Source organism: Apium graveolens, chromosome 8 (assembly GCF_009905375.1).
Source record: "Apium graveolens cultivar Ventura chromosome 8, ASM990537v1, whole genome shotgun sequence".
Classification (NCBI taxonomy): domain Eukaryota; kingdom Viridiplantae; phylum Streptophyta; class Magnoliopsida; order Apiales; family Apiaceae; genus Apium; species Apium graveolens.
The window spans coordinates 169,657,753-169,684,027 of record NC_133654.1 but is presented as its reverse complement, the minus strand read 5'-3'; the positions used below and the strand labels follow the sequence as shown (position 1 = coordinate 169,684,027).

At 38.7% G+C, this 26,275-nt stretch overlaps 1 protein-coding gene across 4 annotated transcripts; it reads right to left on the bottom strand.

Moving 5' to 3' along the window:
- Positions 1 to 1,285: 1,285 nt before the first annotated feature.
- On the bottom strand, positions 1,286 to 16,805 carry LOC141678097 (uncharacterized). 4 transcript variants are annotated; one of them, XR_012557606.1, is made up of 3 exons: positions 15,356 to 16,796; positions 2,458 to 2,573; positions 1,292 to 2,136 (listed from the first exon to the last, which is right to left on the bottom strand). XR_012557606.1 is itself a non-coding variant. In XM_074484331.1 (3 exons), exons 1-3 carry the CDS (start codon positions 15,417 to 15,419, stop codon positions 10,233 to 10,235), a joined length of 993 nt encoding a protein of 330 aa, XP_074340432.1. In that variant the 5' UTR covers positions 15,420 to 16,797; the 3' UTR covers positions 10,147 to 10,232. The 4 variants fall into 4 exon arrangements, 2 of the variants coding, with proteins under 2 accessions (XP_074340432.1, XP_074340431.1); XM_074484331.1 differs by lacking the exons at positions 1,292 to 2,136; positions 2,458 to 2,573 and adding exons at positions 10,147 to 10,784; positions 10,866 to 11,242 and having other exon boundaries at positions 15,356 to 16,797; XM_074484330.1 differs by lacking the exons at positions 1,292 to 2,136; positions 2,458 to 2,573; positions 15,356 to 16,796 and adding exons at positions 10,147 to 10,784; positions 10,866 to 11,242; positions 11,326 to 13,276.
- Between the last annotated feature and the right edge of the window lie 9,470 nt (positions 16,806 to 26,275).

Below are 26,275 nucleotides of genomic sequence, written 5' to 3'. Positions count from 1 at the left end.
AGTTTTTACTCTCACGCCGGAGGCGCCGCGGGACCCTAAACCCCCCTTGCGGTGTTATTTTGTAGGAACCCCACCACAGCGGCGAAGGATCCCGGCACGGCGTCGAAGGTGCAGTCCCGCCACCAGGAGTTATCAGTAATGATGCCCTAGATGAGAAGTTGTATCTTGGTAATGTTTGTAGCATTACAAATTTCGGCGTTGAGCATTACAAGCGAGACGAGAAGTTCAGAACCGTTGGCTTCATGTATCGTTTGGTTTTTGGAGAAGACACCAAAGTAAGACTCATGGATGATAAGGAAACAAAGCTACCAGATGACACATACGATTTCTACGATCATTCGGAACTTCAGAAAATAGCAAATAAGAATGTTTTCTTAACAGGTGAACTTTCGTTACACTTGATTACTAAGCTGAAATTGCAAGAATTTGCATTATCAATAATTTTTTAAAATGTTAAAATGTAGATGTTGTGGGGATTATCGTTAACTGGTCCAAAATCAAGCGTAGGCATGTGCTTAGCAAGAGTCAAGAACCACAGACTCAACTCAAATTCAAAATAACAGATGGCATGTGCTAAAAATGTTATAAAATATATAGATTTTCTCCACCAAAGTCCTAACTTGGTAAAAGTACTCACGGAATTAGGCTAATTTTCGGTTCAAATGTTAAGGTAACATTCTGGGACATCAAGGCCAAAAAACTGTACGATGCACTACAGAAACCTTAACATTTGACATTTGCACTGAATATACTTTATCCAAAATGTACTTTAACATTTGCACTGAATATAGTTTTGTAATAATTTTTGGGTTTGTACAGACGATGTTGATTTGTCACATGTAGCAGCAACACACTATTATCCAAACCGCGATCATCACAGTGTTAGAAAGATACGAAAAATGTGATCTTCGTACTCCCTTTTCGCATTTTCACTTTATTTTGCATCACACATTGATTACGAATTTGATGAAAACAGGTTGCAGGATCCAGTTTTCTCACAAAAGATTGCAGGGGGTCGGGGAAGCAGGAAAGGAAAACAAATATCCTGAATATATCTCAGATCAAAGCACTTAGAATAGATTCACTCGACGTACTGCTAAACATACAGTTCCTTAAATTAGTCTTTTTAGTTTATTTGAGATTGAAAATTGAAAGCAGTTGTGGAAGCGAAACTGGATCATGTGCTGAAGTTTGTACTTAAAACTGATATTTTGCTAAACTTAAATCATCCAATGCAGGCTAATGTCATTATATTTGCAACTATTAAGTATGTAGATGACGAAGATGGTTGGTTCATATTGTCAAATGGAGTGAATTGCAGAACTAGAAGAAACTGTGTATTATTCTATCAAGAAGATGTGTTACAGTTTTGTTTAATAAAGAAGAAAGTCTTTCTCCCTTATTCTAACTAACTCTGCCAACTCTGCCAACTCTGCCAACTGTATGTTAAACCCGTACCTGTCTTTGTTTTCTGGTATTGCTCTGTGATTCTCTTTTCTATGTAGTAGTTTATATGACAGTGTAAAATTTGTTTTACATTTTACTGTATTGGCCTTAATATCTGTAACATCCCCACTCAAGTTAGGAGGGGTGAAAATTGACAACTCCTAACTTGCCAAGTAAGTAATGCAGCTGCATAGCTCTCAAAGCCTTAGTGAATAAATCTGATGGTTGATCACTGGAAGGAACATAGGCAGTAGAAATAATCCCGGTGTTAAGCTTTTCACGGACCAAGTGACAGTCAATTTCGATATGATTGGTACGCTCATGATAGACCGGATTAGCAGCAATATACATAGCTGAAAGCTTTTCACAAAACAAAGGGGCAGGTTTGAGCTGAGGGACACCCAACTCAGCCAACAAATTTCTTATCCACACAAGTTCACAAGTTGTATCAGCCATTGATCTATATTCTGCTTCAGAGGAGGAACGGGACACCAAAGGCTGTTTCTTACTCTTCCAAGACACCAAAGAACTATCGAGAGTTATACAAAAACCAGTGACAGACCGTCTTGTAAGCTTGCAACTTCCCCAGTCAGCATCACAATATGTTGTTAAACACATAGAAGAGGTAGAAGACAATAATAATCCTTGACCACAAGTGCCTTTAATATACTTCAACAGTTTAAAAGTAGCCTGTAGATGAATAACGTTAGGAGCAGCCATAAATTGGGACAACACATGCACATAATATGCAATGTCAGGACGAGAAATTGTTAAGTAGATTAATCGACCAACAATACGTAGATAGAGAGAGACATCTGAAATGACTACAGTTTCATCATCAGTTAACAATTGATGATTTTTTTCCATTAGAACAACAGAGGCAGTACATGAATTTAAACCAGCATCCTTAATGACATCTAATGTATATTTACGTTGATTCAGATAGATACCAGCAGTAGAACGAACCAATTCAATTCCTAAAAAATATTTCAATGGACCAAGGTTTCTAACCTTGAACTGAGAAGAAACGAACAGCTTGACACGAACCATTAGTGCAGAATCATTCCTGGATAACATCAATCCATATCATCCACATATACTAACAATGTAACAAAGGACTGGCCATCCTGAAATGTAAATAAGGTATGATCACAAACGGACTGTTTGAAGCCAAATAAAAGTAAGAAAATGTATAGCTTGAGAAACCATTGACGTAGAGCTTGTTTTAAACCGTATAATGATTTCTTAAGTTTGCAGACATGAATTTGACCAGGGAAATTTGGCCAAAATATCAAAGGGAGGAGTGTAGCCTAGAGGTAGAGACATATACACATCTTCATCTAGATCACCATGAAGAAACGCATTTGTTACATCTAATTGGTCAATAGACCAATTTTTAGAAGCATCCACTGAGAGTAAAACCCTGAGAGAAGTCATTTTAGCCACATGGGCGAAAGCCTCAAAATAGTCGACCCCCTCTGTCTGAGTAAAGCCTTTAGCGAACAGACATGCTTTATACCTTTCAACCAACCTGTAGGTTAGTATTTTACCTTATATATCCATTTACAGCCTACCGATTTCTAATTAGGAGGTAGTGGAATAATATCCCAGGTGTCATTGGCCTCCAGAGCAGCTAGCTCAGTAGTCATTGTTGTACACCATTCAGGACATGTAGCTTCATGTTTGTAGGAATAAGGTTCCTGAATTTTACCAACATTGGTCATAAAATGCGTAGAACCTGGGGAAAATTATCATAGTGCATAGAATCTGGTAAAGTTAATGTAGTAGTGTTGGCCTTAGACACCAAAGTACTAGGTAAACCAGTATAATCAGTAAATCGAGATGAAACAGTCTTTTGTCTAAGAGGACGAGAAGGATTAGTGGTGATTTGTTCATCAGCAGTAGGAAGACTGCTAGAGTCATTAGTAGTAGGCAATAAAGGTTCCAAAAGAGGAACATAACACTCATCATGAACCAATACCACAGGATTAGTAGAGACTCTAGGTACTGCATCTGAAGTGTGCAACTCCAAAATGGAACCACCATGATCAGAAGTAACTAAAGGATCATCAACAGAAGATAGTGGATATTGTGTGAACAGACTAGACGGAGCCGGAGTATGCATAGTTTTGAAGGGAAGCACATGTTCAACAAATTGATAGGGATAAATAAATCCTGATTGTATAAATTGTATTAATTGTACAAGGTATAGGGCTCCTAGGCCCAATAAGAAGATGTATGACATTCAGACCAGAAAGGTTAACATGTCGATCAGACCTGATGGACCATATCAGGCCTGATGGAACAAAGAAGGCCCAAAAACCCTGATTATTTATTAATTTCGTAATTAATAAATAAGGGAGAAAAACAGCTATTAAGATAAATCCTAGTGAGGATATAAATCCTTGTAGATTGTCCTCCAAGGAACCTCATGGGATAAGGAATCAGCTTCCTACTACCTAGGACTCCTAAGTCTATCCTAATTCAGAGACTTGACCACCAAGTCTCCTATACCAAGTCCAATTCAAGGACTCCCACATCTATATAAGGGGCCTCACCCCACAGATCAGAACTACGTTTTTTGACTTGATCCTAAGCAATCAGCAAGGTACGTAGGCATCTTGTTAAGGCAGATTGAGTCACGAAACACAAGAGCAGTCAAAATTGAGCCTTGAAGCTCACGTTCCCTATTATTAGATACAGCAATTATATATATTAGTTTTAATCCATAACATTTAGCGCCGTCTGTGGGAAAGCACAACAACAACCATGGCGAGAACACGGAGAACAACTAGTGCTCTGGAGGAAGGAACACCATCGGGAACAACCCAGATGATTTCGTCTACCGTGGAGATACCTCCCCATTCGACTTATGCATTTACTCAGGTGGAAACCCAGATAGGGGCATCTCAACCTCAGCCACAAGGGACGACTCCCCCGACTATTCAAGGTACGAATCCTCAAGTTCAACAAGTACATATACCTGTGAATTCTCGACCCGTCGGATATGAATATTCAACTGTTGTTACTACTAACCCCCTTATGGGATGCCCCTTCCCCCCGAGGTTGGAGGAAGTGGATATGCTGGACGAAGTGAAGCACGAGGGCAATCGCCCCCTATATAAGAGGTTTGGCTCCTATCCCCGAGGATCGGGAATTTTCTGGTCCTTACACTGAGAGAGACTCCGAATCTTCGGATGATGAAATGGCCCCAAGAAGGAGGCGTCCTGGCAAAGAGCCAATGGCCGATGGAAGGCAACGCCCTCAAAGCACCCGAGGGGCAAATCCCCAAGAAGTGCAGGAAAGGATCAGGGCTCATGAAGCTGAGATCCAAAGGCTGAGGCGTGACTTGGAGGCTCACCAGGCCACCAGACCCCAGATACCTCCTAGGGGGAGAAATCCTCCTCCTGTCATAGACCTGGATAGTCCGGTACGAAGAAGGGTTGTCGTCCCAAGAACTGATCCAAGCAATCTCCTTCCCCTTGGAGATCCTGATGATCCAACTCCACCTTTCACAGAAGAGATAATGAATGCTCATATCTCAAGGAAATTCAAGATGCCCATTATCAAAGCCTATGATGGCACGGGAGACCCCGCTAATCATGTTAGGACATTTTCTAATGCACTGCTGCTGCAACCCGTGAATGATGCTATAAAGTATCGGGCCTTCCCTCAAACTCTGTCGGGTATGGCTCAAAGATGGTACAGTCGCTTGCCCCCAAACTCTATTGGATCGTTCAGAGAGTTAAGTCAGGCTTTTATTAAGCAGTTCATCAGTGGGAGAGTCCATGAGAAAAGTTCAGCATCTCTTATGAGTATTGTGCAGGGAGCTAAGGAATCTTTGAGAGAATACCTGAATCGTTTTACAAAGGAGGCTTTAAAAGTTCCAGCCTTGATGATAAGGTAGCCATGATAGCATTGCAACAAGGAACTAAGGATGAGTTTTTCAAGATGTCCTTGGCCAAACGTCCCCCTGAAAGCATGTTGCAGCTCCAAGAGAGGGCAGGGAAGTATATCAAGGTTGAAGAAAGCATGAGGAAGACCGTAGTAAGTAATGAGCCCACTGGAGGCAAGAAGCGAAAACTGATCTGGAGTATATCGCTAAGGACAAGTATCCTAGAACCGAACAAAACCCTGATTCAACCCCCAGGAAGGGAGGACATGGGCAAAAGTTCACCGAATACGCTAAGCTGAATGCTCCTAGAAGCCAAATCTTGATGGAAATCGAGAAGGATCGAGATATTCATTGGCCTAAGCCCTTAAAGGCTGATCCCGCCAAGCTAGATAAGAGCAAGTATTGCAGATTCCATAAAGATGTTGGCCATGACACCGATGAGTGTAGGCAATTGAAAGACGAAATTGAGTTTTTGATTCGAAAAGGAAGATTGAACAAGTATACTGGAGAAGGAGGGGACAGGAATAATAATGGAAGGAAGAACTTTGAAGATCGTAGGAGGGACCAAGACGATCAGGGGCGGAATCCCCAACCTAGAGGGCCGGTTATAAATGCAATTTTTGGAGGGCCATGACCTCGAGGGCCTATGATAAACACGATCTTTGGAGGTCCAACTGCTGCTGGATTGTCCAAGAATTCCAGAAAGGCATATACTAGAGAGGTTATGCATATTGTTGGAGAAGCCCCGAAGAGGGCCAAGACAGAAGTAAAATTGGCTTTTGATGATTCTGACCTAGAGGGTGTAAAGTTTCCTCATGACGACCCGCTGGTCATAACACCAATAATAGGAAATAGCCCGGTTAAGAGGGTCCTTGTGGATAATGGTGCTTCTGTGGCTATATTGCTCCACGACGCCTTTCTAAGGATGGGGCATAACGACTCTCAGTTGACACCAACCGACATGCCGATATATGGATTTGCTGGAGTAGAATGTCCTGTGGAAGGAATAATCAAATTGCCAACCACCATAGGTACAGAACCAAGGCAAGCAACGCAGATGTTGGATTTCGTGGTAGTAAAGGCTAGTTCAACTTATAATCTATCATGGGGAGAACAGGGATGCATGCCTTTAAGGCAGTCCCCTCTTCCTACCATTCAGTTATGAAGTTTCCCGCCCGAAACGAGATTGGAGAAGAGAGAGGAGATCAAAAAATGGCTAGAAGCTGTTATGTGGCCTCTTTGAGGGCAGATGGATTCGGGGGGCATGTTCTTTCTATTGAGGATATGGATGTCCGAGAAAATGACGAGAAGAGAGGAAAGTCAGCAGAAGACTTGATTTCGGTTCCTTTAGACCCCGAGAATCCTGAGAGGATGACTTTCATTGGAGCCACATTAGAAGAGCCCCTTAGAGAGAAGTTGATGAAATTTTTGCAAGAAAATAGTGATGTATTTGCATGGTCAGCAACTGATATGCCAGGCATAGACCCGGAGCTGATTACTCACAAGCTAAATATGGATCCAAGCCGGAAGACAATGAAACAAAAGAAAAGAAATTTTGCCCCGGAAAGATAAGAAGCTATAAAACAGGAAGTAGAAAAACTCTTAGAGGTTGGTTTCATTGAGGAGATTCAATTTCCGGAGTGGTTAGCAAACCCTGTAATGGTGAAGAAGGCTAATGGAAAGTGGAGGATGTGTATAGACTTCACTGATCTGAATGATGCATGCCCTAAAGACTGTTTTCCATTGCCAAGGATTGATACTTTGATTGATGCCACTGCTGGGCATGAGATGCTGAGTTTTATGGATGGATTGAGCGGATATAATCAGATTAAGATGCACAAGGACGACATTCCAAAGGTATCATTTATCACTGACTTTGGTGTTTATTGTTATCTTGTTATGGCATTTGGTCTTAAGAATGCAGGAGCCACCTATCAAATGTTGGTAAATAAAATTTTTAAGGACCTTATTGGAAAGACTATGGAAGTCTATGTTGATGACATGTTAGTCAAGAGTCTAGTAAAGACTGATCATATAACCCATTTGAGGGAAGTTTTTGAGGTCTCGAGGTACCACAAGATGATGTTGAATCCTACGAAGTGTGCTTTCGGAGTAGGATCTGGAAAATTCTTGGGATTGATGGTCTCAAAGAGAGAAATTGAGGCTAACCCCGATAAAATAAAGGCAATCCTGGACATGGAACCACCAAAAACTGTCAAGGATGTTCAGAAGCTCACAGGAAGGGTCGCTGCGCTAGGACGATTCATCTCCAAGTCAGGAGACAAGTGCTTGTCATTCTTCAAGTCACTAAAAAACGTCAAAGACTTTGTATGGAATGAGGAAAACCAGAAGGCATTCGAAAAGTTAAAGAAGTATATGGCTCAGGCCCCGTTGTTGGCCAAACCATCTTTGAATGAAGTTTTATTCTTGACTTGGCTGTTTCAGAGAGCGCCTTGAGCGCGGTGTTGGTTAAGGAGGAGCTAAAAGTCCAGAAACCCGTGTATTATGTCAGCAAAATTCTGCATGGTGCTGAATTGAATTATTCATCTATTGAGAAATTTGCTCTAGCCTTGGTAATGGCTTCGAGAAAACTGCGTCCTTACTTTCAGGCTCATCAGATTGAGGTGCTAACGAATCAGCCACTGAGAAATATCATTCACAGTCCCAAAGCAAGTGGGAGATTGATTAAGTGGGCAATAGAGTTGGGAGAGTTCGATCTCAAGTATAAGCCACGTACGGCCAGCAAAGCCCAGGCACTAGCAGACTTCGTGGTGGAATGTACCATACCCAACCAAGAAGTCGGGGGGCAGGAAGATACCGTACCTCAAGACAAGGGAGTCGATAATAGGGACAAAGAGAAGGATGATAAGGAGAAAGAATACTGGGTTCTCTATTTTGATGGAGCATCAAAAATAAATTCCAGTGGAGCAGGGTTGGTTTTGCAAAGCCCTGATGGGTTCTTAATTGAGTATGCTATGAAGCTAGTCTTCCCAACCACAAATAATGAGGCAGAATATGAAGCCCTGATAGCTGGCCTTGGTCTAGCTGGGACACTTAGAGTCAAAAACTTAAAGGTCCGTGGAGACTCGAAGCAGATCATATCCCAGGTAAAGGGAGAATTTGAGGCAAGGGATGATACGATGGCTAAGTATGTCCGCCTAGTAAGGGCTGTGATGACCCAATTCAATGAATGCCATGTTGAGCACATTCAAAGGGAGGAAAATGCTAAGGCAGATGCATTATCAAAGTTTGCTTCATCCGAGATAGAAGAAAGTTGAGGAAGTGTGTACTTCCGTGTTTTGAAGACACGAAGCATAGATGTTAAGCTTGTGGCTCCCATAGGCCTGGGGACGTCATGGATTGATCCCATCAAGGCTCACATTCAAACCGGTTGGCTGCCAAGTGATGCAACTGAAGCACGGAAGTTAACTGTTCGAGCACTAAGGTACTCTTTGATAGATGGGATTCTTTACAAAAGATCTTTCGTGGTTCCTTACTTGAGGTGTCTCAGGCCCGATGAGGCACGTTTGGCTCTTGAAGAAGTGCATGAAGGTATTTGTGGACAACACTTGGGGGGTAGGGCCTTGGCTCATAAGATAACTCGTCTAGGCTTTTAATGGCCAGAAATGATGGTTGATGCCAAAGAATATGTGAAGAAGTGTGACCGCTGTCAGAAGCATGCACCTGTTGTTAGACAACCTCCCGAGATGCTGACATATATCAACTCGCCCATTCCCTTTGCTATGTGGGGGATGGATATCCTGGGGCCTTTCCCTATGGCCACGGCACAAAGGAAGTTTCTGATTGTAGCCATTGATTATTTCACCAAGTGGATTGAAGCCAAACCCTTGGCCAAAATCACAACTAAGCAGGTTGCACAATTCCTGTGGGAAAACATTATGTGCCGATATGGAATTCCCCGTATCCTAGTCATTGACAATTCAACAACGAGGAATTCAAGAAGTATTGTGAAGAAAATGAAATTGAGTTACGGTTCACCTCTGTGGCTCACCCACAAGCCAATGGACAAGCGGAAGTAGCAAATCGAATAATCCTGGATGGACTAAAGAAGAGGATCGAGAAGTCAAGAAATAATTGAGTGGATGAGATACTTCCCATATTATGTGCCTATAGGACTACCTGTAGAGTCACGACAGGAGCGACTCCCTTCATGTTGGCATATGGGGCAGAAGCAGTAGTTCCAGTGGAGATATCACATTCCTCTCCAAGGATTCAGGCTTTCAATGCAGAAGAAAATGAAGAAGGGCAGAGGTTAGCCCTGGATCTAATTGATGAAGTGCGAGATAAGGCACATGCAAAGATAGTAGAATATCAGAAAAAGGCTTCATTCTACTACAACCTAAGGGTTAAAGAAAGGTTTTTCAAACAAGGTGATCTAGTCTTGAGGAAGATAGAAGCATTTGGTGTAAGACAAAAAGGGAAGCTTGCCCCAAATTGGGAAGGGTCGTACAGAGTCAAGAGTGTTCAAGGTAGAGGAACCTACAAGCTAGAGACTATGGATGGTTTTGAAGTCCCGATAACTTGGCATGCACAAAACCTGAAGGTTTACTATGTGTAGGGCAGCTGGATACGATTCTCACTCGTCAGGATGGCGAGTAGGTTGAAAAGCACCTTGAAGCTTTGCTTGCTTAGGATTTATATGTTTTAGTTTTATTACAAAGTTTATTAAGACTTGTGTAAGGGACGAATCCCAGACAATTTTATGAAATTCATGAGTTCTTCAAAGTATGTTTGTGGCCTAACAAATAAAAACCAAATGTATGGATGCAAGCATAAAAGGTGATAAACAAAATAGATCGGATAAATATTACAAGAAGTTCGATAAATAAAGTCTCGAAAATAAGACAAGCCACGCAAGGCTGAAAAAGCTCTAAGGAGCTGAGGTACCCTCGGCATCCATATCATCGTCCTCTCCGCTCTCGCTGGATGTCTCTGTCGTCTCGGAGGAAGAGGAAGAGCTATCGTCCTCAGCAGGTCTGGAAGAAGACTCGGGAGGAGGAAGGAGTGGATCCTGAGGAACATGATCCGAGACAACTACTCGGGTACGAAACCTCTGTAGCAAAGCCTCGTCATCAGGGCAGACATAGTCCGCCGGGTTAATATCAGGACAAGCCTCGTTCACGGTCCCAAGGGTCGTGTCCCAACCAGTCCTAAAAAACCCGGGAAAGACTGAATCATCCCTAATCCTCATGGATTGGGCAAACTCCTCTGAATCCAGATAGTTGTCTATAGCTTTATCCTTTTCCGCCCGAAGTACCACCAGCTCGGCGTTGGACTCTCCGAGTTCCTCCTCCTTGCGCTTGAGCTTCTTCTCCAGGGTAGCATACTTCTTCTGTTGCCTCCTAAGGGCATTATCGGCCTTATCAGAAGCCCGCTTCCATGACTCGGCTTGCCTCACAGTGCCTTGAAAATAGGCGTTAGACTGAAACAAAGCAATCAACAAAGTATAAGGCAAGAAAATGTTACAAGAACGAAAGATAAGTTCAAAAGAGAGAAGGCATACTGAAGCCAGAGACTGAGCTCCCATGAGCTTAATCCTCTCAAGGTCAGGGGTGGCCACCACATCAGTAAAGTCCTTGGGAGTCAAGCTATGATAGGACCAATCCCAAGCATGCTTCGTAGATCCAACCACGGTATCCCCTCGGCGAAATCCCCAGAGAGGCTGGAAGGCGCATGTAGCAGCAGCAGCAGGAACAGTGATGGGAGCGTTGTGGCCCTCATCTACTTCAGTTGAAGCCTCCCCCATAGGCTCCTTGTGTTTTCTCAAGAAGCTAGGCTCCATGGCCTTCCCTCGGGTGTCCAGGCCTGCAAGGCGAGCTTTTTTCATCGTAGCAGTCTCTTCAACGAGAGGTACATTGTCCTCGTTGATCTCCTTAGCAGCTGCAAAACAAAGCAAAAAAAATAAAATAAGTGGTGTTAATAATGCATGAAATGAAATAAAGTTGAGAAGGGAAGAAAAATACCCTGTTGAGAAACAGAGGATAGTCCCACGTGAATGAGGGAGAACTCCTCTAAGAGAGTCCAGCTGGTAGTAGTGTCATCGTCCTGAGTAAGCCCATTATAAATAATAGTTTCCTCGGGAGTTAAGTGAATGGATTTGAGGCTACCATAGCTAACCTTCCCGAAGGAAGATCGGAAGAGTGTGCCCCAGTCGCCATTCTCCCAACGTAACCCAACGAAACTATTCCTCCAATTTTGATTGTTATCAGGAATAGAGGCGTTGTTAAAGATATGTTTACTTTTGGGCCTTTGCTTAACATAGACCCAACCACAAATGCTGGAAGAGCTATTATAGCACTGAAAGACCTTCCTAAAAACAGCTACAGAAAGAGAAAAGCCCTCCCTAAGGCAGCAGACCATAAAACATAAAATGTTCCTCCAAGCGTTTGGAGGAAGCTGACACGGGTTGATTTCTAAATCAGCTAAAAGATGAGGAATAAAAGGGTGAAAAGGAAACCTAAGCCCAGCATTAAGGGCATCAGTGTAAATAAAGAGAGTGTCGGGTCTCCAGTGGCAAGTACGGTCACCACCAGAGACCGGAACTAATCTAAGAGGGGGAAGGACGTTATAACGTGCATTTAGTTTATCGAAATCTATGTTGTGCCAAGTATTACAATGATTAAAAGAATCGAGATGTGCAGTGGAGGGATATTCATCCCCCCTAGTGTTAATCATATCGATTAAAGACATATATGAAGAACGGATCTCGATATCCTTACCTCGTTTTGAAGCCGAGGCTATTTTGGCCGCCCTCTCGGAATTCTTATCAGCCATTAGCACGCTGGAAAAAGCCTGAAGGAGAGGTTGGAAAGCTAAAGGAGGGGATTTGAGAGAGGAGAAGGTTAGAAAGTTTGAGGAAGGAGTAGAGAGGTGAAATGAGAGGTGTGAGGAAATCACACTCTCATCCCACCTTTATATAGCCAAGGAAGGGGCAATGGGCCTTAAAAAGCCCATTTGGGCCCAAAAAATAAGAAGGTTCTGGAATTATCCAGGAAATTCTAGTAAAAATCAAAAGAAAAACTTGATTTTTTCAAGATTCTGGAAGAATCCAGAAAGATATTAGAAGAGTTTGGAATTTGGGCTCAGAAATGAGGCCCAATTCTAGAAAAACCTTGAAAAAATCAAGCCCAGTTAAGGGCCCAAGTGTTTAAAAAGCCCAGTTAAAAACAAAAGTTAGCCCAATAAGGGAGGGGCCCAATTAGCTAAAAACCCATTGAAGGGTTGGTCCCAGAAAATTCAGCCCAAATTAAGGGCCCAGGTCAAAATAAATATTCTGAACTCTTGACCCCATTCGATCAGGACTTGCACCAAGATCCTAGCCGAATGCATTGAGGTCGAATTTCCTTCGACCAAGGCTGAAAAAAGGGGCTAATTCGGTCAAGAAAAGAATTCTGACCAAAATTCTTGGTCGAAAATACCGGAATAGTTTTAACCCTGCTTCTTGACCCAGCTCGACCAGAAATCATAAGAATTCCTGATCGAAATGCTTGAGGTCGAATAAAATTCGATCAAGGCTCAAAAACAGACTTAATTCGATCAGGATTTAGATCCATTCGACCAAGAAACACAAAGAATTCCTGATCGAAAACATCAAGATCGAAATCCTGTCGACCTGAACAACCAAAGATGGTTAATTCGGTCAAAAAACAAGAATCCTGACCGAAAGGGAAGAAAATCCTATTAAAAAAAAGTTGGGGGGAGGAAAACCTAGCCGAAATTCGACCAGGATTCCTGATCGAATGTACCCTGCTCGAAATCCAGTCGACCAAGGCATACTGAAGGTTAATTCGACCAGGATCCTGGTCGAATGGATTCCTGGTCGAAATCTGTATTAAAAAAAAAGGAAAAAGAAAGAAAGAAAAATTCTTGGAAAATTACAGAAAAATAAGGAAATTCCTTAAAATATTTTCTGAAAAATGCTAATATTTTCAGAAATAAGGAATAAATCCAGAAAATTAAGGATAAATCCTAGAAAATTAGGGAAAAATCCAGAAAATTAAGGATAAATCCCAGAAAATTAGGGAAAATCCAGAAAATTAAGGATAAATCCCAGAAAATTAGGGAAAATCCAGAAAATTAAGGATAAATCCCAGAAAATTAGGGAAGAATCCAGAAAATTAAGGATAAATCCCAGAAAATTAGGGGAAAATCCAGAAATTAAGGATAAATCCCAGAAATTAGGGAAAAATCCAGAAATTAAGGGAAAATCCCGGAATTAAGGGAAAAATTCCTGGAAATTAAGATAATTCCTGAACAAAAGGAACAATCGTTGTAAACGTGTAGGTCGCTCCACACTTTACGCAAAAACGAAACCCTGTAAGGGAATGAATAGACTTAACTTCTGCGAAACCTAATCAATGTTTCCCAAAAGTTGGGGGGCAAATGATAGGGATAAATAAATCCTGATTGTATAAATTGCATTAATTGTACAAGGTATGGGCTCCTAGGCCCAATAAGAAGATGTATGACATTCAGACCAGAAAGGTTAACATGTCGATCAGGCCTGATGGACCAGATCAGGCCTGATGGAACAAAGAAGGCCCAAAAACCCTGATTATTTATTAATTTCGTAATTAATAAATAAGGGAGAAAAATAGCTATTAAGATAAATCCTAGTGAGGATATAAATCCTTGTAGATTGGCCTCCAAGGAACCTCATGGGATAAGAAATCAGATTCCTACTCCCTAGGACTCCTAAGTCTATCCTAATTCAGAGACTTGACCACCAAGTCTCCTATACCAAGTCCAATTCAAGGACTCCCACATCTATATAAGGGGCCTCACCCCACAGATCAGAACTACGTTTTTTGACTTGATCCTTAGCAATCAGCAAGGTACGTAGGTATCTTGTTAAGGCAGATTGAGTCACGAAACACAAGAGCAGTCAAAATTGAGCTTTGAAGCTCACGTTCCTTATTATTAGATACATCAATTATATATATTAGTTTTAATCCATAACAAAGACCTTTCTTGTATCAAGATTCAGTAGTCTGTATCCCTTCTGACCAAAAGGATAACCCAACATCACACATCTGACTGCTCGAGCAGCAAACTTATCTGTAGACTGATGGACAGTAGAAGCATAACATAACGATCCAGATACTCGCAGATTATCACAGGTTTGTGCTTCTTTAAACAAAATATGATGTGATGTAGAACCATGAAGCACAACAGTTTGTAGTCTATTAATCAAATAGGTGGTGGCTGTCAACAAACAATCACCCCAGAAATGTATTTGGAAACCAGCATGAAAACATAGTGCCCGAGCTATGTTTAACAGATAACGATGCTTGCGTTCTACTTTTCCATTCTATTGTGGGGTATATACACAACTAGTTTGGTGAATGATCCCTAAAGTAGCTAAGGTATTGGATAATTGCTTATTTAAGAATTCAGAATCGTTATCTGTCTGAAGAATTTTGACAGATGTTTTAAACTGATTTTGAACATAAGCAAAGAATGCTTTAAGAATAGAAACTACTTGAGATTTGTGAGATAATAAAAATACCCAGGTTATTCTAGACTTATCTTCAAGAATAGTTAAAAATTAATTACAATTTATCATTTGTGGTCCTTAAATATGGTCCCCATAAATCTGCATGGATCAAGTCAAACAGTGCACTTGAAACAGAGGTACTAGTTAAAAAATTGGTAAAGTGGCTTGTTTAGAAAAATGACATGAATCACAATCAAAAAATTCAGAGTTATAGTTCACATCAACAAGTTTGAGTATTGAAAAGGAACATGTCCTAAACGGGCATGCCAAATATCAGGAGAGATAGTACTAACATGATTACAACAGTTCAAAGAACTAGTACTCAAAGATACCAACATGAGTAACATTAATAGTTTGACCATTTGGTAGATGTAAGACAGCATCACATTGAACTGGATTAGTAAGCAAAGCATAATTTGAAGTGATATGATCTATAGCCCCAGAGTCAATTATCCACTGAATTTTATTAGACACAAACGGTGAAGATAATAGAGTACCTGCAATGTGAACTGTATTAGTAGAAGTCCAGTTAGAAGAGGCCTCAGATGGTCTAGGCTTCATGCTGAATTAATTGATTGAACTGATTTTCAGAAAGACCATGTGATGCCACACCTGAAGTATCCTGAACAGTAGTACCACCAGAATTGTCATTATGAACCATTGCTACCTGAGTTATAGTAGACCTCATCCTTGGCTTTGGTTTGGGCTTATCGTAGAGCCTATGCCAGGATGGATATCCATCCACACAAAAACACATATCTTTAGAGTGTCCTTACATTTGACAGAATTCACACACCAGTGAAGCATCTAAAGTGCTTTTCTTATTAAATGAGCTAGAATTATGAGTATTCATACCAGAACCTTTAGCCATAAACTTTCCAGGCACATTACTTATCACATTCATTGCCATATTATTAGAGTTAAGACCACAGGTAGTATGTACATCTCTCTGAGTTTCATCTTGAAGCAGCATTGCATAGCATTGACTAAGAGACGGAATTGGTGTCATAAGTAAAATTTGTCCTCTAATTGCAGTAAACACATCACTCAATCCCATAAGAAACTGCATTAGCTGAGAACATTCAGATCATACACACTCAACTTTGCATTAATCTCACACGTACACTTGTGACATCCGCACTTAGGCCTAGCTGTGAGACTATCTAGTTCATCAATCAAGGTTTTATATTTCGTATAATATGCCGCAATACTCATTGTGCCTTGTGACAACTGAGAAATCTCCTTACACAGATTAAACAATTTAGGGAGATTACTTTGAGCATATCTAACAGCTAATTCAGTCCAAATCGCTTGAGCAGTGTCCATATACACAATATTATTACGTATATCTGCAGAAACTGAATGGAGAAGCCAAGAGATTACCATGTGATTGAGGTAATTCCAATGACTTACAATATAAGTATTGGTTGTAGTCGGTGTAGGCTTAAGCAGCGAACCATCTACAAAACCTAGCTTCAATTTCGAGAAAAGTGCGATCTTCATAGATCGACTCCATTGCGAGTAATTTGCTCATTCAGTGTTATCGTAGTGAGAATCATGCCTGGACTATCAGATGAAGAAATGAAATAAGGATGATTCACATCAATTATAGTAGAGGATGCACCTGTAAGAACAGTAGAGTAAGAATTTTGGGACGCCATTGATGAACAGATCTAGCTTTGATTGGGTTAATTGAACAGAGATTAACGATTGATTGAGTTATCTACGCTGGAAGATCGAGCTCTCATGCTCAGATACCATGTCAAATGGAGTGAATTAAAGAACTAGAAGAAACTGTGTATTATTCTATCAAGAAGATCTGTTACAGTACTACTTAATAAAGAAGAAAGTCTCTCTCCCCTGTTCTAACAAACTCTGCCAGCTGTGGCAGCTGTATGTTACACCTGTATCTTGTCTTTGTTCACTGGTGTTGCTTTTTGATTCTCTTTTCTATATACTAGTGTAAAATTCTTTTTACATTTTACTGTATTGGCCTTAATATCTGTAATACATACCAGTTTGTAACAAATGCAAACAAGAACATCAAAACAACACCAAACACTGTCATTGCCGGATGGTTTGTCAATAATTTTTTTTTTAATGTTATTTAAATATCCAGGTCTTCGTATAAGATGGTTTGATAATAATTTTTCTTTAATAAATGATCTACCATGATTACATCGGATAATATTTTTGAATTTCCATTATTATATTTCGATACAATTCATCAACGTGTGATTCTTGACAAAAAAAATTTATTCCGAAACGGTGGAAGTACAATTTATCTACAAGGATAAGTGCAAAAACAAGTGTCAATGAGATTACATCTTCCTTTAGCACCAGAACCTTTAGTAGATTTGCATTTGCTCATGCATGCATCATGGTCGCACTTAGCTCCTCCTGGATAAGAAAATCTAATGCTACAATCCGCACCCACGAACACATTCCCTGCATGATTTACATGTTAAAGAAAATTATTTAAAAATGTACTAGTAAAATAAAAATATATATACATAATAAAGAATAGAAATGTTTGCAAAATTTAAGATTACCTGTACTCGTGACTAGGATGAAGAGGAGGCTAACATATATCAGAGGGATCTTCATGTCTTTGCTTTGGTACTGCTTGAAACAATTATTTCAGGGTACGCGATCCTGCAGATATTGTATTGGTAAATAATTAAATAAGTTTGTAAGCCATAATTTAGTAGTTGTAGTTTTATACTCGCTCAGTCCCTTCCAATTCTTTACATTTCTGAAAAAGTTTCCGGCACGTATTTTAAGGTACATAAAAAGTATAGTTATGTAACTTATTTTTATAATTTTATTTTTCTGAATAAAAGTTGAATGTTTTAATTTTTATTCAGAAAAACAAAATTGTAAAAAAAATTACAAAACAATACTTTATATGCATCTTAAAATACGTGTCGAACACTCTAAAAAATTTAAACAATTGAAAGTAACAGAGGCAGTATTAAAGAGAGAGGTTGACCTCGTTAAACGGATTCATGTTTCCTTCACAACCGCATCATATACATAATTTTAGGAAATTATAATACAAGTGCTGAAACTTCAAAGGTGTGGTTGGGAAATGGAACGTATACGACGATACGAGATTGATAGTGTTGTATCTAGCATGCCACATTCACTACGAACTATGTCCGTAATAAAAGCACTTTAATTTTTAGAAAATAGTATTATCACAAATTTTTATAAGTTTAATTGTCAAATTTTGATTGTCCGGTAATATTAATACGTACTCTAATAATGAATATTGATGACATATACATATTGAGTAATTTCACCAAATAAAGATCGTGATAATTAATGTTTATTACTTTCTAATTTTGAATAACGGAATATTATTGTCTGTTTAGTGATAAATATTAATACATACTCTAACGATGAATATTGACGACATATGCATGTAAAGTAATTCCACCAAATAAATATGCTCGTGATAATTAGTGTTTATTGTGTTTTTCTTGGCACAAATTAGAAAGACCCATATTATTATACTCCGTTATTTAAAATTAGAAAGTAATCATTTATATCTGAAAATTTTAAGTTAATTAAGTGGTAGAACAAAATCGACTAATAACTTACTAAAATTTGAAAGAAATACGGTTGTTAAACAATTCTACCCATTTAGAGGTCGCTTAATAAGGAAAAGGATAGTGTGTTAAAATTAGGAATCGGATTAAATTATTATGTGTTATTATTTATGATATCATCTATTTGGTTAAGTGTTATAATGAATATATTTGATTTAATTTTTTTAGTTAATCATTTAAATTTATTAAAAATATTAATTCAATTTATGTTATTAATATATTTTTTATTTTTTAATTTATTTTTATATTAAATAGTTAAATTTAATTGCTCAAATAAAGATGAAAATAATAAAAATAAAATTAATTTCTCCACCCAGTCACTAATACCTACCTCACTTTGAAAAACCCATACATTAAAGATTTGATTTGAGAAATGGGGTTAACATAAGAAAAACTCATACGTTTAAGATTCGAGGAATGAGATAAATTGAGAAAAAGAATTCAACCAAAGAATTGAAATAAGCAAAATTGAAACATGATTCCATAAACTCCAATCAAACAACCTCTTACTTTCATCAAATAAATAAGGCCCTACAAAAACTTATACGTGAATGTAAAAAATTCAAATATTTTCTTCCTTACCCAATGGGTAGCGATCTTAAAGTTGATTTGGATTGGTTATTGTAGGAGGAAAGCCCTGATCATTTATTTTTTCTTGATTAAGTTTTTATTTTTTTTAAATAATCTCCCAATTCATTTGGTAATTCTATCAATTAGTTTAAATTATCAATTTTTACATCAATAACAACAATCAGCTGTGGAGTATGAAGCTAGCTGCTGGATTTAGTAATTTGGATGAGCAAGAAAAAGTAAAAACAAAGTAAAAAGGGGAAAAATCGTAAATCGTAAATAGGTGCGGGTGCAGAAGGAAGAGCAATAAATTAAAGTAACAAGGGGGAAATAGATCATTAAACTCAATTCTGAGTGGAATTCAATGCTGTGAACCAAATCAGGAAACGTATCGCTTTTTCTTTAAACTACTGGGACTGTCATCTCAGATTCTTTGTTTCTCCTTCCGATCTACTCCTTTTTTCATACGTATTTGGCTACTCATTTCCTTCATCACTACCTTCGTGTCCTGTCCTATTTAATGCTTGCTACCTCCGAACAATCCAACATATTCTACTCATTTTTCTTTAACCCCTTGGTATATACGCATACAAAGAGTTGCTCGGTCTGCCATATAAATAAGAGTTACGGGGAATATATAATTTATCTTGAAAATATAAATTTAAATTTAAAGTTGAAGTAGTAAATTAAATTGATACATTTTTTTTAAAAAAAATTTGTCATGTATTTAAAACGGATGGATGGAGTATCATTAAAACAAATATACATTTGAAAGATTTTGAAATTCATTTTTGAGGCGGATTTAGTTAATTCAAGGGGTCTCCACTCTCCAGTAACATATATAGCTAGAAATCAAAATAATACTACTGTTATAGCAATAAAACTTCTTTAAATGGGAATTGAAGTGCTTCAGCATTTTTTGTAACACATATTCGATTTTAGGAATTTAAATACACGTAGATGGTATTGTTACGACCAAATTTTCGATGAGGGTAGAACGTTCTTCGATCGTCTGGAGCGTCCTTCGGTCGGACCTGTAAGGAGAAGAATGCGAGGGTTTGTCCCCCCGATTCATCTCCGGTGTGGGAATCAGTAATCGACCTTTCATAAGTAAGATGGAACATACAAGAGATATGATTATACCAAAATTAGTATATGTCATTCTTCATAAAATTGTGTATATGATTGTGTGTATATAGTGGTGTATTTATCTAAACCTCGGATATAAATGCTTCGGCCGTTACATTTAGGAGGAAGATAAATGTTGAAGGGGGTTACGTTTCTGTAGTTTGCTAGTCCAAAGGTCGGCTCATGACTGCTTAATGGGCCTTCGGCTATTGGGCCACAAAAATCGGGCCACAAAAATCGGGCCACTATCACTAACAAGTCCATGTCTATTGGTCGGACTAGTGTATGGGCGATAGACAATGTGTATGACCCATTTTTGGGTAGTAACCCAAAGGCCACTTGTCGTATAACGCTCACCCAAGGAGATCGAAGACAAACGAAAGCTTGAGAGAGGACCTGGAACAGACCGAAGAGTGGTGTTTCCATTCAGATTTGACTATGCTGTTGACAAGGCTCGTGGCCTTTCCTGGAATCACAAACTCTTTCTGGATGAATGTAATGGAAGATCTAGTCGCCCGTGCTGTAGAAGACGGCCCTCTTGCGATTTTTTTCGGGAGAGGATGAAGACCTTTCTGATAATTTAATTTTTAATTTATCAATCTCCTGCCTTCGGGCTTGTAACTTCTGCCTTAGGGCTATTTATGCTGTGTTTTTTTTCCGTATCTTTAGATGTTTCTTTGCTTTGACGTATAATAATAATTTTTTTCTTTTGCATTACATCTTCGGCTTTCGTTTTACCTTAATTGCATCTTCGGTTTTTTCCTTGGTAATTTTTAATTTTCATCGCATCTTCGGCTTTTGTTTCGCCCCAACAATTATTCAATTTTCATCGCATCTTCGGCTTTCATTTCGCCTCAACAATGGTTCAATTTTCATCGCCTCTTCGGCTTTTATTTTGCCTCAACAATGCTACAATTTTCATCGCCTCTTCGGCTTTTATTTCGCCTCAATAATGGCTCAATTTTCATCGCCTCTTCGGCTTTTATTTCAACTCAACAATGGTTCAATTTTCATCTCCTTTTCCGCTTTTATTTCGCCTCAACAATGGTTCAATTTTCATCGCCTCTTCGACTTTTATTTCTCCTCAACAATGCTTCAATTTTTATCGCCTCTTCGGCTTTTATTTCGCCTCAATAGTGGTTCAATTTTCATCGCCCTTCGGCTTTTATTTCGCCTCAATAATGGTTCAATTTTCATCGCCTCTTTGGCTTTTATTTCGCCTCAACAATGGTTCAATTTTGCATTGCATCTTCGGCTTTTATTTCGCCTCAATAATGGTTCAATTTTGCATTGCATCTTCGGCTTTCATTTTACCTCAGCAATTTTCGAGGTTTTAACATCCATCTTCGTCCCGAGTGTTTGAGAGACTAGGGGCATCGTTCGGAAAGGATGTTCAGCTTTATTTGCCCCTTTTCCGAGGGATGGGTCTTATGTTTTAAATACTTACTAAAAATTACATGCTAAGTATAGCTGATATAGAGACGAAGGACCTATTATCTTCGGGTAGCCCCTAAATAGGTGTTTCGTCCGGTATCAAAATCTTAGAAAGGAGTGGGGGAACGAATAAACTATTTTCTTCGGGTATCCCCTAGATAGGTTTTCGTTCGCCCCCTTTCTAGAGGTAATGTCATGCGTAATGTTCCCTCCAAACGAAGGAATATTGTGAGGACGAAGGGCTTATCTTCTTCGGGTGGCACCTGGATAAGTGTTTCGTGCGGGAGATAAAATTTTAAAGAGGGACGAAGGAAGGATATATCATCTATTGTGCGGATGAAGGACTTATCTTCTTCGGGTGGCCCCTGGATAAGTGTTTCGTGTGGGAGATAAAATTTTAAAAGAGGGACGAACGAAGGATCTATCATTTTCGGGTGGCCCTTAGATAGGTTTTCGTTCGTCCTAACTAGTGTAAAAAGCATATTTATCTCTAGATAATATAGATTTAATAAGAAGCGACTCTATTTATGCCTTAGCATATTTCAAGGAAATTTTACGTTGCTTCGGCTATTTTTGTACCTTTATAAAATTTTCTTCCTTTACGCTGCTCCGGCTATTTTGGTGCCTTAGCGCAATTCAGGAAATTTTATATGTGTCTTCGGCCTAGCCTGCAAAATTGTCATTTTTGTCCCCGAATTTTTAGGGGACTGAATAGTTCAGATTCAGAACTTCGATTTTTAACCTAGCATAATTTATTTTTATGCTTCTTCAGTCTCCATTCCATATTTTATTTTTCTTCGGTTTAACATCTACCTTAGCGTAATTTATTCGATTGATGCATCTTCGGTATGTGTATTAACCTTGGTATATATTGTTTATTTTACTCATTTTTGATATTTAATCTAGAGTAATTTTTAATTCACGCGTCTTCGGTATTTAACCTAGCGTGATTCATTTTATATATGCGTCTTCGGTACGTAATAGTTACCTTAGCATAATTTATTTGGTTTGTGCATCTTCGGCTTTATTATTTGTCTTAACACAAATTATTATTTTTTTCTGTATATTTTTTGCCGTTTCGGAACCGCCTTCTTGGCCCCTAAGTGTTTAAGGGACTGAGCTGTTCACCTTCGGCACTTATATCGAGTCAATCTGTTCTCGAATTTCGAATGCAACAGGTCGATGTCTTATAGACTTATTTTCTTTCGGGGTGTTTGAACAATTGTTTATCTTCTTTGGGATATCCCCCTAGATAAATATTTCATTCATTTCTTTTATCCTTTTTATGAAGTAGAATGCTTCGTTCAGCCTTAAATAATAAGCATCTTCGGTGTTATCTCAGCATAGTCACAGTTTATAGCCTTATTGCGAAGTAAAATGCTTCTTTTGGCTTTAATAATATGCATCTTATGTGTCACCTCAGCATAATCAGATATTATAGCTACCTTTTTTGTCCCAAATTTTTAAGGGATTGTGTAACTTCCGCTTCGGGATTTCAAGTAATTAGGTTGATTTATTCTACCCAATCCCGAAGGAAAGATAATTAGTGTCTTAAATACTTATTCCGCTTCGGGGTAAATATTCCCCTTGGATACTTAAGCAAGTTCCTATAATTTTTGGGATATACCCTAAATAGGTATTTTGCTAATTTATTTGTTATATTAATGTGCTAAATTCAGATGATTTTACTTAATTCTAATTAATGCCCTTAAACAAAATAGCGTACTGCATCCGAAAAAATGTATTTAAAGTAATGTACTGAATCTGAGGCATGTATCTTTAGTCGGATCGAGGCTAACTTTGAAGAATCTGGTTGCCTTGACCTTGTTAAACTGGGCTATGTAGTCGTTAAACTTTCATTCGGCCCTTATTTATAGATGCAGTGTATTTCCGGAATTCTAGACAACTTGACACCTCCTTACTAAAATAGCCGTAACTTTCTGTAGAAAAATTATTTTCACGAACCGTTTTTGCATAAAAAAGAAGACTCCAAGATCTTTCTAGCGGTATGTAGCTCTCTGTCCATAAATGCCCAGAGGAAAGCAGTTTATTCTGCAAAGTTTGACATTTCTGCAGTTTCTCCAGAGTCTGCAGGACAGCTTTATACCCTGTCACCAAAACGGTTATAGATCGCTGTAGAAAATTTTGTTTGGCGAACCGTTTTTTGCACAAAAAACTAGATTCCGAGATCTTTCCAACGGTATATAGCTTGATATCCAGAAATTTCCATAGAAAAGCAGTTTATTACTTGAAGACAGACCTCGTGCAGTTTTCCAGATTTCGTCAATTTTTGAATTCTTGCTTCGATTGGCAAACGAATTAAAAGGATAAATTCGAAGAGTTTTCTGGGTGCAATGAGGATTCTGAAGTGCCTCTAGTATGTGTATTCTCTTTCCCACAAGATCAACATCAATGCAAGACTTGAAGTCGAGAAACTGAATATACTGGGCAGATTCAGGCAAAAGGCTGCAACTTTATCTTGTAATGTTTCTCGTGGATCTCCTGTTTCTTCTTTTGAGCAGCAAATATAAGATTCATAGTCCTCAACATAAAGATAAACCAGGTGGCCGCCCTAATTTTTGTGGTTGTCGTCTCATACTAGAATTATTTGTTGAAACCAAGGGTGAACTACCACCAGCATTTCTCATCCCAATAGCATAAGATTGAGCCTATAATTGATCCTGGAAATGAGTATGAGCTGGAGATTCAGAAATAGTTTCACGATTTGAAGCCCTTAACATCGACGCATGTTTTCACTCTCGTTGCTTAGAGCCTCTGGTCGTTTAGCCATCTATTGCAGTTTATACGACTAGTTACCAGTCAGGTTCTTGTACTCAACATCATTCTTTCTTGGGAAAGTGTTAGGAGCATTCGAGCACAAAGTACATAGGTAAGGAACTTAATTAGAATGGTAGGCATGCTTTGATGGGCTAGTTTTAATGTATAATTTCAATGTGGCACATACATAGCAGACATGTTAACCCATTCTTATTTTTTACAAATCCTTTGGACTCAATAATTATAGATATTCTTGTCGCATGGACTAAACAAAACTACATTATACATAAATTACAGCCTTACTTTCCTTTAGTAGATTGCTCAGGCATGCTAATTTGTTAATTTCTAGAAAATAGCAAGAAACAAAAAGTGTCGAGACTTGTCACAAATTTTTACCGGCATGGCAAGTCTATTTAATGCATAAATATAACATGAATCGAACCGGAAGAATGTCATACTACTCATATATTACTCATAAATGTACTAGATTTAATTCATGTAACTTCCCTTAAAAACTAGTCAGCTTTAGCATCTGGGATGTCCATCACTGATAGATGTTTTGTCGCATTTTCTCACATAAATGCTATCTTGAGATATATCTTCGAGCCCCCAATTTTGTTATTTTCGGAACATAATTTGAGTCGCAATATCATGTCATAATTTATGAATAACATAAATGGCAGATTTGTGTCAAACAAGCCAAAATTCTGCAGCATATAATAGCATTATACGTATTAAAAGTAGAATTCAACTAGGCAGACAATGGAATTAACTTGTACATGAGATTTTTATATCACATAACATAAAAGGGAAACAAATTATTGTACTTCTCTGAATTTCAAGGCTGCTTTATGATTCCCTAGACATAATTGGTGATAGCCAATTCTTTTAGCTTTGTTATATCCTATCTTTGCACGTAAGCCACTCATTTTTCTTCCTCTGGTAAATTGTGTTTGCACTATGGATCATGAGAAGATGACGCATACAACTTGCTGAATAAAGTGATCTAATTTTTACTAATCTCTCGTCCACAGATCATTCACGTGACTGTAGCAATCATTCTCAACGGGAGACATGGCGATCATCCTCAACGGGAGACATAGTGATTGTTCGGATTGTGGTTTAACTTACTTGTACGGTTCCTACAGACGGCGCCAATGTTACGACCAAATTTCTGATGAGGGTAGAAATTCCTTCGATCGTCTGGAGCGTCCTTCGATCGGACCTGTAAGGAGAAGAATGTGAGGGTTTATCCCCCGATTCACCTCCGGTATGAGAATCAGTAATCTGTCTTTCATGAGTAAGATGGAACGTCCAAGAGCTATGATTGTATCAAAATTAGTATATGTCATTATTCATAAAATTGTGTATATGATTGTGTGTATATAATGGTGTATTTATCCAAACCTCGGATATAAATATTTTGGCCATTACATTTTGGAGGAAGATAAATGTTAGAGGGGGGTTACGTTTCTGTAGTTTGCTAGTCCAACGGTCAGGCCCATGACTGCTTAATGGGTCTTCGGCTATTGGGCCGCATAAATCGGGCAACTATCACTAACAGGTATATCTTTGCATGGTAAATCTTCAAACATGACATTATAGGCGTATGTAACTCAATGTAATTCATTGGTGGCAGTGATATTGAACAGCTGGGATTTGATTTTCAAGTTATTGATTACATAGTTTAACATTGAAATATAACTTGTTAGTCGGAGAGTGTGTTCTCATAGAGCTGAGATGTATGCCAGCTCAGCTTATCTCGAGCTCATCTCCAGGCTCATTCCCAGCTAATATTTTTACCTCAATCAGTTAGAGAATTAGTTACAGTTTGTGTGGTTTATAAGATCAGATTGTTGTGATGTAAAAGGGTGTTACTGAAATAAATACAAT